The sequence below is a fragment of the Camelina sativa genome, chromosome 18 (assembly GCF_000633955.1).
Source record: "Camelina sativa cultivar DH55 chromosome 18, Cs, whole genome shotgun sequence".
NCBI classification, from domain to species: Eukaryota; Viridiplantae; Streptophyta; class Magnoliopsida; order Brassicales; family Brassicaceae; genus Camelina; species Camelina sativa.
In genome coordinates this window covers 6,454,676-6,469,162 of record NC_025702.1, presented here as the reverse complement: position 1 = coordinate 6,469,162, position 14,487 = coordinate 6,454,676, and the positions used below count along the sequence as shown (strand labels likewise).

The 14,487-nt window shown below is 42.0% G+C and overlaps 1 protein-coding gene across 1 annotated transcript; it reads left to right on the top strand.

The window, feature by feature from the left end:
* Positions 1,313–1,660, top strand: LOC109130468. The gene has a single exon (XM_019240043.1). It carries the CDS (start codon positions 1,313–1,315, stop codon positions 1,658–1,660), a length of 348 nt encoding a protein of 115 aa, XP_019095588.1.

Sequence of the window (14,487 nt, the reverse complement as noted above, 5' to 3'; positions counted from 1 at the left end):
ATCCTCAAGATCCTAAGCAACTACTCACAAGCATACATGATGAACATCAAAATCATAAACCCAGAAAATGATGAAACTTGCATGATTAGATAGATAAAGCAAAGATCTACAATATTGAAGAAAGAATCAAACTCAAATTCTCAATGTTCTGAAAGTTATGAAACCAACAATATTGAAGAATTTAGTCTTTTTTCTCCTTTTAAAAGAAGTACAAGATCTTAAGAAAATAAAAGTGCAAAAGGAATAATTTCCAAAAAGGTAAAAACTAGGTTTTTGACTCTCTAAAAAGCTGGCTTTTTTGGTGGCTGCAGGTATAAGCCCTTATATAGAAAAAGTAGTGGAAGCCCTAAAAACGCTAAAAGACAAAATAGCCAGGCGGCTCGACCAACTCGACCTGGTGCTCGGTCGAGTGACCGGTCGAGTTGGCTCCTCTTGTGCTCCTCCCACTCGGTCGAGTCCCTCTCAGCACACGGTCGAGTGTCTGGTCGAGTGGGCAGTCGAGTTGGACTCCGGACCTTGGTTCTTCAGCCTTAGCTCTCTTGCTTTCTCCTCATGATTACTTCACTTCTCCTCAGCATTGCTTCCATGCTCCTTAAGCTCCAAAATCACCTGTTTATGCATGAAAAGATGCAAATGCAATGCAACTAAACTCTAATGCAAGAACATTCCTAAAGTTATGCAATAATGGTCAAAATGGATAGCAAAAGATGCAAAAGATGTGAATATATTAAGGGAAAACAGGGTAAAATATATGAACATCGATCTCAAATTATTTTTTTGAATTTTTTAATATTGAAATGTTGTAATAGAAACATACTAGTGGCATTGCTTTGTCATTTAGATAAGAACTTTATTAGTCTGACTTAGAGTTTTTATACATTAAAAATAAAATCTATTTGTATGTCAAAACACCAAAAAATAGTTTAATATATTTAATACTCTATATATTTCAGTTAGTTATAATCTCATATTCAAAAATTTGGCTAAGAACTTTTAAGATTTAAAACAAAATTACAACGTTCTCCATTTAAACAAGATATCTTTACTTGTATTAAATTTGTCATTATAATTTTAAAAGCAATAATTGAAAAGAGAAATTTAAACGCTCATAGTGTATTTATTTATCAAGAAAATAAACTTTCTCATTAATTTTTTTTAGTTTTGTAGTATGTTATGATAGTTACGTCGGGTTTTCAATTACATATAAATAGCTTATGTAGCTTTGTGTCTATAATATCAAATACAAAACACACATCCTTACATTCTTTTCATATAAGAAATAATAGTAGGTTAACTTCATGTATAAGCACATATGACTAAATTTACCTTTCAGGTTGCGATGCTATTCATTGTTGTAGCCTTGGTTTGCGCCTTTGTTCCTGTATTTTCGGTCGACGAATCTGAAGCAAAATCGTTATGGGATACTTGTCTTGTTAAAATCTCTCCTCACTGTGCCTTGAATATAGTCGCCGCTGTTTTTGGAAATGCAACCATCAATGATTCTTGCTGCCACGATCTTATTAAAGAAGGAAAAGTGTGTCACGATACTCTCATTAAATATATTGCTGACATACCAGCCCTAATTGCCCGTGAAACACTATATTTGAAGAAGAGGGACGACATGTGGAATCATTGCGTTGCAATCTTGAAAACTGTTTAAAATATTTTGATTTAAAACTTGATACTTTTGTTGTAACATTTGCTTTATCCGAAATATCCATTTCAGTACTTTTACAAAAAATAAAGCAAAGTAAATCTCTTTGAGGATAGATAACACAACTTTGTATTTCTAACAAAACAAAAAAAAAACAAAATTATCTCATATGAATTTTAATCCGTAATCCTGATATTAATAGGACATATATATATATATATATATATATATATATATATATTTTGACTGAATTCAATTTATATATATATAAATATATTAAAATTACAACAACTGTATTATCCTAACAAGTTTTCTTCTATTTATTCTAAATAATGATATATTATTTTGGTCAATCTCAAGAGATAGGTAAATATATAATTTTTTATCTTTATGCTTGGGCTCTAAATTCTCAAATAAAAACAACAGAAAAATTACAAAAATTGATTAGCATAGCGTAAAAAATATGGGACTATGGGGGCCTATGGGGGCAAGCTAGCAGTGAGGCTAGTGGGGTCGACGGGACGGGTCGTCAATTGTAACATCCGCGAACCGAAATCCCGGTTTAGGGATTGCATCGGTCGATGCACTAGGTGCATCGGTTGATGCAAGGTTGTTTTCTGCGGACGAGTTTAAGTGAAACGCTGCGTTTTGGGCAAAGGAAAAGGGGAAAAACCCTTAAGTCGTTTCTTTTGTCTCATTAGTTGTTTTGGCCGCTTTTGAGAGAGCGAAAAGAGAGAAAGAGTGTTCTTGGTGTACTTGGAGATTTTCTGTGGATTGGTGGCTTTCCTGGTGAGATCTGAGGTTTAGGACGTTGTATGAGGCTTCTAGAAGTGTTTTCCTGCGTGTTTAAGGTTCAAAATATTCTTGGCAAAGGTAAATATAGGACCATTGCTTATCTAAGCTAGAGATCTCTCTAATTTGCGTGTTATGTGTTGTTAGACTTGTTAGATTGATATTTGGGACGTTAGGAAGCTTTCTTGTGGCTTGGGATCGAGTTTTGTGGTTGTAGGAACGAAGATCCGGCGAGAAGCTTCGAGGGAAAACGATGCTCGACATTGCATCGGTCGACGCACTTTGTGCGTCGGTCGACGCAAATGCGAGGACGGCACGTAAAATCTAGGGTTTGCGGGCTATGTCGAACATGCGTCGGTCGATGCAATGGGAGCATCGGTCGATGCAAATTAAGCTTGCATCGGTCGACGCAACCTCCATCTGGTGTCGGTCGATGCATGTTCGTGTCGGTCGATGCTGAGTCCTGGTTTGTTATTTTTGATTGTTGATTGTTGATTGTTCATTGATGGTTAGAGATGTCTCTATTGCTTGTGTGTATAGCCCAATTGATGGGAGGATTGCCTTACTGAGGGTTTATAAAATACTCATGCATTGTAAATTTGCGTTTGTGGTGCAGGTAGAGGCAAAGTGTGATCGAGAAATCAAGGCAATGAAGGGGAGGATGTTCTAGTGGTTCGCTTGGTTGTCTTGCTTCTGTTAGGTTGCTAGAGTTGAGTCCTAGAATGTTGTTTAGGATTGCTGGTTCTATGGTTTATGCTGTTTGGATCATTAGTTTATGATTAGGAATTAATATCGGTTATTTGATTATGATTGGATTATTTATTGGTATTGGTATCTGTTATTTCCACTGTTGTTTGTGTTTATGGTTAGGTGGTTAGTGGGTATGGGACCACTAGCTGTAGTGTATTTATTATTATTATTTATTATTTATTAATTAAAAAAAAACGGGTTAGCTTGTTTCAGTTTGGTATTAGATCCCTTACGGTTCTAGGTTTGGGTTCACTAGGTTTCTGTTGTTGATGTTGAGATTGCATGTCTTGATTGATTATGTGAGGTAGTCAATTGTGCATGGCATGAAGTCCTAGAACATCCTCTTCGAGCCTACAGTGTGATTCCACGGTGAGTTTATGTTTTTGTGGTTTGTGTTATGTTAAGATTGCTTGTTAGCCTCTTTTCTTGGAAGATCAGTGGTTAAAGGTGTTTGAGTTGCTGGTCGTAGACGTGGGCGTTGTCGTGGCCGTGGTCGGGCGAGTTCCCGAGGCCAGCGAATGTGTGGTCCAGAGTTCCACGAGGAGGTATGTTAGAGAGTCGCAAGCGTATCAGGAGGGATCAGAGAGGGTTTCAGCCGGTGAGCGTGCTGGATGTGCTGGGAACCCAGGTGTGGGGTTGCAGCGGGTGAAGCCCAGGATCGAGATGATTGCTTGGCGGATCTGTTGACGTGCTGTTGGACCGGTGACCGTGAGGGGTACCAGTGTAGGCTCCAGTTGTATCGCATGTGGTGGGGTGCAGCCGAGGGCTGTGGATATTGTGGATTATCCATCTTTTGTTAGGAGGATGGAGCAGTTGTAGATGACCAGTACGAGATTCTTCTCGAGAGGTATAGAGCCTAGAGGGGAATATAGGTGTTCATATGCAGGTTGATATGATAAGTTGAGTGGGAAGGTGTAACATTGCAATGATATACTCGGACCACAGGAGGTACTTTTGCTCGGGAGATGTTTATAGTCGTTAAGGTTTGTTGCTCCAGAGGGAAAGGTGATTCTCCTGAATACCGATAGCTCGAAGGGCTGGGGGCTCCGAGAGTGGCATAGGGGATTATGTTCTTCTGAGGGGATGAGTAGTTCCCCTGATACCGAGATCTTGAGGATTGTGGTCCAAGAGTGAGACCGATATGGCTCGAAGATTGCAACCTAAGGGTGGTAGAGTTGGGAGCAATCAATGCCTAGGACGTGAGTATAGACATAACAACTGAATGTAGACCTCGAGGGAATGATGGTGGTTAATCTTGGGTTTTGGCTGTGTTGACGAATTGCTCAGGGTTTTGTGATCGAAGTGGTCATGAATGTGTGGCTGTTGCGCCAGAATTGCGAAACCGGTGGTGCTGGAGTCCCGTGAAGGGTAGTTGCAGCAGGTTTGAGCCGGAAAAGGCATTTTTGCCAGATACATAAGTTGACAAGAAGCCTTCATGGCAGGATAATCTAATTGTTTCGACGATGTTGGTTATGTTCATTGGAGATGGACAAGGTTGCTAGATTCAAGGTTATGGTAAGCTTGCTGAGGGAGACAAAACAAGAGGTTATAGTTGGCGGCTTGCAAAGCATTTGACGCGGTGAATCAGAATGTGCGAACGTATGGTACTTGTTTGTTTTATTATGTTACTAGATTTGCTGTGGAGAATTGCTAAGCGAAAAGCTAACTTTGTAATAACCTATCTTGTAGAAATTTCTCTAAGAGACAAGTTACTAGAGCCTCTTGGATAGGCAAGAGGGGTTGATATTCGGGTGGTGTTGAGTTGATGCCAGCATACTTGATTATTAGTCTAGTAGAGCAAAGGAAGTAAATAGGGGATTTATTTGTTTTATCACCGTGGGGAGCGTCGGTGTTTTTCATCAAGTTGAAGTACGAGGTATGGGTTTATGAGTTTGTAGTGATACCGTTTGGATTGACTAACGCACCAGCAACGTTTATGAGATTGATGAACAGCGTGTTTCAGGACTTTCTGGACGTGTCTATCATCATTTTCATCGACGACATCCTGGTTTATTCTAAGAGTCTTGAAGAGCATGCAATGCATTTGAGGGCAATTCTGGAGAAGCTGCGGGAGCAGAAGTTGTTTGCTAAGCTGAGCAAGTGTAGTTTCTGGCAGCGTGAGATGGGCTTTTTGGGTCATATTGTGTCTGCATATGGGGTTTCTGTAGATCCGGAGAAGATTCAAGCTATCAGGGATTGGCCTAGACCGCAGAATGCCACGGAGATCATGAGTTTTTTCTCGGGTTGGCAGGGTATTACAGGAGATTTGTGCAGGGGTTTGCGAACAGAACACATCCTATGACTAAGTTGACGGGGAAGGATGTTTCTTTTGTCTGGTCACAGGAGTGTGAGGAGGGCTTTGCAAGGCTGAAGGAGATGTTGACTACTGCTCCGTTGTTGGCTTTGCCTGAGCACGGAGAACCCTATGTGGTTTATACAGATGCATCTAGAGTGGTTTTGGGATGTGTGTTGATGCAGCATGGGAAGGTGATTGCCTGTGCTTCGCGACAGTTACGAAATCATGAGGACAACTATCCTACTCATGACCTGGAGATAGGTGTTGTAGTTTTTGCCCTGAAGATTTGGAGATCTTATCTTTATGGTGCAAAAGTACATGTGTTTACAGATCATAAGAGCTTGAAGTATATATTCACTCAGCCCGAGCTGAACTTGAGGCATAGGCGGTGGATGGAGCTGGTGGCAGATTATGATCTGGAGATAGCCTATCATACTGGTAAGGCTAACTTGGTTGCAGATACTTTGAGTCGGAACCGGGCGGCTTCGGCTCAGGAGCAGGATATGGAGTCTCTGGTAGGGGAGATCAATGCGTTGAGCTTGAGTGCGGTTTCTCAGGAGCCGTTGGGTTTGGTTGCAGCTGATAGAGCAGATTTGTTGAGCAGAGTGCGGTTGGCTCAGGAGTCGGATTTGGGGCTGGTGAATGCCTCAAAGGATGTTGACTCAGGGTATCAGGTTTCGGCTAATGGTACTATTCTGGTGCATGGGCGGATCTGTGTGCCCAAGGATGAGGAGTTGAGGCTGGAGATTCTGAGAGAGGCTCATGCTAGCATGTTCTCTATTCATCCAGGAGCGACTAAGATGTACCAAGATCTCAAGAGGTACTATCACTGGGTCGGGATGAAGAAGGACGTGGCTTGTTGGGTTGCGAGGTGTGATGTGTGTCAGCTAGTGAAGGCGGAGCATCAAGTACCAGGTTGTTTGCTGAAGAGTCTTCCCATTCCAGAGTGGAAGTGGGATATGATTACTATGGACTTCATGGTAGGTTTGCCAGTGTCCAGGACGTTTGATGCTATTTGGGTCATTGTGGACCGGTTGACTAAGTCAGCATATTTTCTGGCCATTAAGAAGATTGATGGAGCAACGGTCTTGGCTAAGAAGTATGTGAAAGAGATAGTCAGGTTGCATGGGGTGCCAACGAGCATAGTGTCTGATAGGGAATCCAAGTTCACTTCAGTGTTCTGGAGGGCATTTCTGGCAGAGATGGGAACTAAGGTGCATATGAGTACAACCTATCATCCCCAGACAGATGGACAGTCAGAGAGGACGATCCAGACGTTGGAGGATTTGCTGAGGATGTGTGTGCTGGATTGGGGTGGCCATTGGGAAGATCATTTGAGTTTGGTAGAGTTTGCTTACAACAACAGTTACCAGGCGAGTATTGGCATGGCTCCTTATGAGGCTTTGTATGGGAGGCCGTGTCGTACACCGTTATGCTGGACTCAGGAGGGGGAGAGGAGCATGTACGGGGCAGATTTCGTTCAGGAGACTTCGGAGAAGATTCGTTTTCCCTAGCTGAACATGAAGGAAGCTCAGGATCGGCAGAGGAGTTATGCCGATAGGAGGAGGAGAGATCCTGAGTTTCAGGTCGGAGATAGAGTGTACCTCAAGATGGCCATGTTACGGGGTCCGAACAGGTCATTGACTGAGACTAAGTTGAGTTCGAGGTATATGGGTCTGTTCAGAGTAATTGAGCGAGTTGGACCGGTGGCATATAGACTGGAGTTAACTGAGATTATGTGTGCATTCCATAAGGTTTTCCATGTTTCTATGTTGCGGAAGTGTCTCCGCAAGGATGATCAGTTGTTGGCTAAGATTCCTGAGGATTTTCAGCCTAACATGACTTTGGAGGCGAGACCAGTGAGGGTTCTCGAGAGGAGGATCAAGGAACTTCAGAAGAAGATGATTCCTTTGATGAGAGTCCTTTGGGACTGTGATGGTGTAGAGGAGCAGACTTGGGAAAGTTTGCAGAAGTGGAAAGTTTGTAGAAGTGGAAAGTGTGAAAAATGGAAAGTTTTATGTGAGTTAGAATTGGTCCATTTTTAGTGGCGGAGAGCCTTGGAGAGGGCTTGTGTGGCCTTTGTGGCGGGCTGTTTAGCCATCGTGTGGCCTTTGTGGCGGGCTGTTTAGCCAGAATGCCTGTTGAGGCGGTCCTTCGGGACGGATGGTCTTTGTGAATATCCTTCTGGACGAGTGGCCTTGGTGGCGGTCCTTTTTAGGACATTTGTTTGGCCTTGGTGGCGGTCCTGTTTAGGACATTTGTTTGGCCTTGGTGGCGGTCCAGTTTAGGACACGTGCTTGGCCTTCGGTCAGGGCAGTGGGATGATCCTTGTGGGGTCATAAGGTATTCCAGTGAGGGGATATGTGGTTGGTAGCATCGTGTTGTCTTACGCGAGCCACGGATAGGAAACCTGGATAGGGATAGGACTCAGACGTGTTCAGAATTGTTTGTGTGCGACTCTTGGGGAACTTAGGTTNTGATGAGAGTCCTTTGGGACTGTGATGGTGTAGAGGAGCAGACTTGGGAAAGTTTGCAGAAGTGGAAAGTTTGTAGAAGTGGAAAGTGTGAAAAATGGAAAGTTTTATGTGAGTTAGAATTGGTCCATTTTTAGTGGCGGAGAGCCTTGGAGAGGGCTTGTGTGGCCTTTGTGGCGGGCTGTTTAGCCATCGTGTGGCCTTTGTGGCGGGCTGTTTAGCCAGAATGCCTGTTGAGGCGGTCCTTCGGGACGGATGGTCTTTGTGAATATCCTTCTGGACGAGTGGCCTTGGTGGCGGTCCTTTTTAGGACATTTGTTTGGCCTTGGTGGCGGTCCTGTTTAGGACATTTGTTTGGCCTTGGTGGCGGTCCAGTTTAGGACACGTGCTTGGCCTTCGGTCAGGGCAGTGGGATGATCCTTGTGGGGTCATAAGGTATTCCAGTGAGGGGATATGTGGTTGGTAGCATCGTGTTGTCTTACGCGAGCCACGGATAGGAAACCTGGATAGGGATAGGACTCAGACGTGTTCAGAATTGTTTGTGTGCGACTCTTGGGGAACTTAGGTTCTCCTAGTACCTTCATATTCTAAGACTTTGTGGCTTGGGAGTATGGCTGGTATATCGACTTTGGATGACGATCCAGGGGCGCACTGTAGGGTGGCAACCCGAGAGACGAGTATTGGACTCCCTTATATACATTATGGCATGCGGGCGTAGGCTCGATGAGGAGCCAATATTATGGCATGCAGGCTTCGGTCTGATGAGGAGCCAATAAAAACTCAAGGTTTAGGCATGTTAGGAGAATCCAACAGTTTAGAGCAAATACTGCATGGAACGTGAGTCTATCGCCTAGAGGTAACCTTTCGTATGTCGGTCGGAGGAGTGCGGGCCGTGGAGACGGTAGCACGGGAGTCCTTGGCTGAGTGTTGATCGAGATTCGAGGACGAATCTAAATTGGTGGGAGAGAATTGTAACATCTGCGAACCGAAATCCCGGTTTAGGGATTACATCGGTCGATGCACTATGTGCATCGGTCGATGCAAGGTTGTTTTCTGCGGACGAGTTTAAGTGAAACGCTGCGTTTTGGACAAAGGAAAAGGGGAAAAACCCTTAAGTCGTTTATTTTGTCTCATTAGTTGTTTTGGCCGCTTTTGAGAGAGAGAAAGAGTGTTCTTGGTGTTCTTGGAGCTTTTGTGGATTGGTGGCTTTTCTGGTGAGATCTGAGGTTTAGGACGTTGTAGGAGGCTTCTAGAAGTGTTTTCCTGCGTGTTTAAGGTTCAAAATCTTCTTGGTAAAGGTAAGTGCAGGAACATGGCTTATCTATGCTAGAGATCTCTCTAATTTGCGTGTTATGTGTTGTTAGACTTGTTAGATTGATATTTGGGACGTTAGGAAGCTTTCTTGTGGCTTGGGATCGAGTTTTGTGGTTGTAGGAACGAAGATCTGGCGAGAAGTTTCGGGGGAAAACGATGCTTGGATTGCATCGGTCGATGCACTTTGTGCGTCACTCGACGCAAATGCGAGGACAACTCGTAAAATCTAGGGTTTTCGTGCTATGTCGAGCATGAGTCGGTCGATGCAGTGGGAGCATCAGTTGATGCAAGTTAAGCTTGCATCGGTCGATGCAAATCTTGCGTCGGTCGATGCAAATCTTGCGTCGGTCGACGCAACCTCCATCTGGTGTCGGTCGATGCATGTTGGTGTCGGTCGATGCTGAGTCCTGGTTTGTTATTGTTGATTGTTGATTGTTTATTGATGGTTAGAGACGTCTCTATTGCTTGTGTGTATAGCCCAGTAGATGGGAGGATTGTCTTACTGAGTGTTTATAAAATACTCATGCATTGCAATTTGCGTTTGTGGTGCAGGTAAAGGCAAAGTGTGATCGTGGAATTAAGGCAATGAAGAGGAGGATGTTCTAGTGGTTCGCTTGGTTGTCTGGCTTCTGTTAGGTTGCTAGAGTTGAGTCCTAGAATGTTGGTTAGGATTGCTGGTTCTATGGTTTATGCTGTTTGGATCATTAGTTTATGATATGGAATTAATATCGGTTATTGGATTATGATTGGATTATTTATTGTTATTGGTATCTGTTATTTCCGCTGTTGGTTGTGTTTGTGGTTAGGTGGCTAGTGAGTATGGGACCACTAGCTGTAATGTATTTATTATTATTATTTATTATTTACTAATTAAAAAAAAAAGGTCAGGTCGTTTCACATTCAAACAAACTGTAGATTCAATCATGTAAAAACAGTATTTGTATATTAGTATTTTAACCATAGATTACTAGGGCTAAAATTTGATTAGAGTCCTTACCCACAAGTGGATTAGGTTGACAGTGAAAATATAGTCCACATAACCATTAACCTCACTCACATGGCATAATCTATATATCTATGTTTTTTTATTTCTTAATTTGGTTTTCAAATTTTGTTTCAATTCTCTTTAACGAGGGATCCTTTAAACATTATTTTACATCTATTTTAAGGAAATATTTTCTCCATTTTACGAAAAATTCTTTTTTGTAATTATTAGTTGTCGACCTATAATATTTTCATTTTTTACAAACTTATCAATAAGGTTTCAACCTTTTTATTTATGTAAAAAAAAAATGTTGCACATTTTATATATACAACTTTAGTGAATCTCATAATGTTTTTTGAAACTTTTTATATTGAAATGTTGTAATAGAATCATACTAGTGGCATTTCTTTGTCATTTAGATAAGAACTTTATTAGTTTGACTTAGAGTTATTATACATTAAAAATAAAATATATTTGAAACGACTCGACCCATTTTTTTTAGTAAATAATTAATATAAAAATAATATTAGTAATAATAATCTAAACTAGTGGTTCCATACTGACTAGCCACCTAATCACAACTACACCAAACAGCGGAAATCATGATACCAATAAATAACCAGTAATCCAATAACCAATAAAAAATAAACAGTATTAATTCCAATCATAACTAATGATCCAATCAACATAAACCAGATAACCATCAATCCTAAACAACATTCTAGGACTGAACTTTAGCATTCTAACAGAAGCCAGACAACCAATCGAGCCACTAGAACATCCTCCTCTTCATTGCCTTGATTCCAGGATCACACTTTGCCTTTACCTGCACCACAAACACAAATTGAGATGCATGAGTATTTGATAAACACTCTGTGAGGCAATCCTCCCATCTACTGGGCTATATGATAACAGGTTTTTCACCCACGGTATCAATTCCCTATGTAGTTGTAGTACAAAGGGTTATCAATCCAAATGGTTGTTATGCTAGCAGATAAGATATGATCAAAACTAACAAGTCAAGCCAAGCAATAGAATGGGTGTGATCTAACAATCCTAAAATAGTTAAAAGAAAATAAATAAACAAGAACCACACGACCTAAGTACTCGATGAAAGTATCCAAGTAAATGATCGGGTGGAGTGATCGGGTAAGGAAGAAGAGTAAGAACAGCTCAAAGGTCTACACGAAGATGGTGATCGAGTATCTGTTCGGGTATAGGATCGAGTTATGAAATAAAATGTAAACAATCAAAATACGAAAGCTCCTAAGGATGGGGTAATCGACTCCTAAGTGTTCCTGACCTGTATGGATATCCTACATGCCTCAAGCAAATATTCCCTAGACAATGAATCTCTAAAATCTTGTTAAGACACTCTCGTGATAGAAACAATCAACCTTAATCACTCCCCTACCCAACTCTCGTTGGAGAAACATGACCAAACAGGCAATACAAACCGATTCATTATTGTCAGTGAACCCCTTACACATCTAATCTCTCAGGCTAAGTGAGTAAATCTCTAGCATTGGTTGATTCAAGCATTTTGACTACATCTCTCGATAGCAAAACACCCTAGATCTAATCTCAACCTCTCGGTCTATTAATAGCATTAAGAACACCAATCTAGAAATGAACTTATAAAATAAACAACCAAGCTAAGACATCCTAACCGATCAAGAACACATATTTGTCTATCCCATCCCTAGACACTTTGTTTCACTACTTAGATCTCATAGCAGAAAACATGAAACAAAGATAAACGAAAATTGCATTGTATTGAAAATAGAGTAGAAGTTGAAAAGTATAGAATCGAAAATGCAAAAAAAAATAAAAATGAATCCTAACAAAGTGGAAAAAGTGTTTGAGTCGCTCAAGTTCTCTCTCAGAAGCTCTCGCTCTCTGGTTTGAGTGTCTACGGCGTGCTATGGCGAGCTGAGGAAGAGGGGGTTTATATTGGAAACCCTTTTACCCTAGCTTCCCAGTCCTGCCCGAGGTTCTGCTCAAGGCAGTGCTCGAGGATCTAGTCGGGTTACTCCTCGGATAGGTTTTTGGGTTGTTCTTCCTTCTCTTGGATCTTCCTCGATCGGGTTGAGGTTTAAACTGTTCTTCCTGCTCAATAGCTCCTTCGAGTACATGCTTGGATTTGACTTTGTTTCTCCCTATTTGAAGCTCTAAAGTGCATGTTTTCATTCAAAATGTGCAAATGCAAGAATGCAACACCCTAAATGGCCTAAATGCAGATTCCTACAGTTAATGACCTAAAATTGCTAAGGTTAGGGTATAAATAATGCAAAATGTGGACAAAAAAGGATGACTAAAACATGTAAATTAGAGAGTGATCACTATACACACAAGCAACTGAGATACCAATTTCCAAAACAATCAACAAACAAAGAATACAAACCAACAAAACAAACATCATCTCGTTGGAAGGGAGGTGACGACCGACACCAGCCAATTGTCGACCGACACTGGCTCTTGGTGTCTACTGACACTTTCCCATAGTGTCGATCGATGCTGCTTCACTAGTGTCGACCGACACCCTCCTAGTGTCGATCGGCACTGACTCTGCAATCGCAAAACGCTCGAAGCCGAGAGTCGCATCCGTAAGAGCCTATAGCAACCATTCCCAGAAAAAAAAAAAAAAACACAACAACAAACAAGCAAGAAAAAAGGAATCTCAGGCTTAGATCAGCCATGGTCATGCACTTACCTCTTTGCAGGAAGTTTCTGACCAACCACGACAAATCCAACCTTCCTAGCAAGCTTCTAACATGTCTCTAGCCCTGGATCTTCACTCCCACAGAAATATCTCACTAAAAACGCCTTGAAATCTCACACACTCTCACCAAAACCTGAAGAAACTATTTCTCTCCTACTCTCTCTGTTTCAAGCGGCGTAAAACAATAAAAACACGACCTAGGTCGTTCTCCCACTTAAATATCATGGTTCCTTGGTTTCCCTTAAACCAAGCCGACCAAAAATCGATAATTAAATCGAACTGGTCGAACCAGAAAAATGTTGGTGTTGACCTACACCCCTTTGGTGTCGATCGACACCCATCCCAAAAATACACATTTTGGTTCGCGGATGTTACAATTCCCCCCTCACCAACATAGATTCGTCCTCGAATCTCGAACAAACATCGGTCAAGGACTCCTGTGCAACCGTCTCCACAGCCCACACTCCTCCCACTTATCAACGGAAGGTCACCTCTAGGCGAAAGACTCACGTTCCAGGCATTATTTGCTCTCGACTTTTGGACTTTCCTTTACTCATAAGACCTAACCTTGAGTTTTTATTGGCTCCTCATCGGGCCTAAGCCGCATGCCATAATATATAACGAAGTCCACTACTCTTCTTTCGGGTTGTCTCCCAACAACGCACCCCCGGATCGTCATCCAAAATAGATATACCAACCATACTTTCGAACCACAAAGTCTCAGAACATGACAGTACTAGTAGAACCAAAGTCCCCCAAGAGTCGTGAGAAAACAATTCTGAACACGTCTGAGCGCTATTCCTAACCAAGTTTCCCTCCCATGGCTCGCGTAAAACAACACTGTGTCCTACCAACCACATATTCCCTCACTGTAATACCTCATGACCACACAAAGATCATCTAAAATGATGTACCTCATTAGTCGTGTTTTAGCCGCTTTTGAGAGAAACGAAAGAGAGAAAAGTGTTCTTGAGAGTTCTTGAGGAGTTTGGGTGATTTAAGAAGGTTTCTGTAGAGATCTGTAGCTGAGCCTATCATAAGAGCTTCCTAGGAGCGTCTTCTTACTTGTATGTGGTTCAGAATCTTCTATGGCAAAGGTAAGTGCATGAACATGGCTTATCTAGGCTAGAGAGTCTCTGATCTGTGTGTTTATGTGTTGTGTGGCTTGTTAGAATGTTATTCGAGGCTTTGTGAGGCTTTCTTGTGGCTTGGGATCGAGGTTGTTGATTGTAGGAACAAATATCCAGAGAGAAGCTTCGGGGAAAACGATGCCCGACATGTGCGTCGATCGATGCACTTTGTGCGTCGGTTGATGCAGTGGGAGAACAGCGCGGATTGACCTAAGAGCATTGCTCGATGCCATGTTGAGGCGTCGGTCGATGCAATTAGGGATTTTTCAAAATGTTGAGCATTGCATCGGTCGATGCAATTTGAGTGTCGGTCGATGCAAGTGTACCTTGTGTCGGTGGATGCAAGCTTGCGTCAGTCGATGCAACCCCA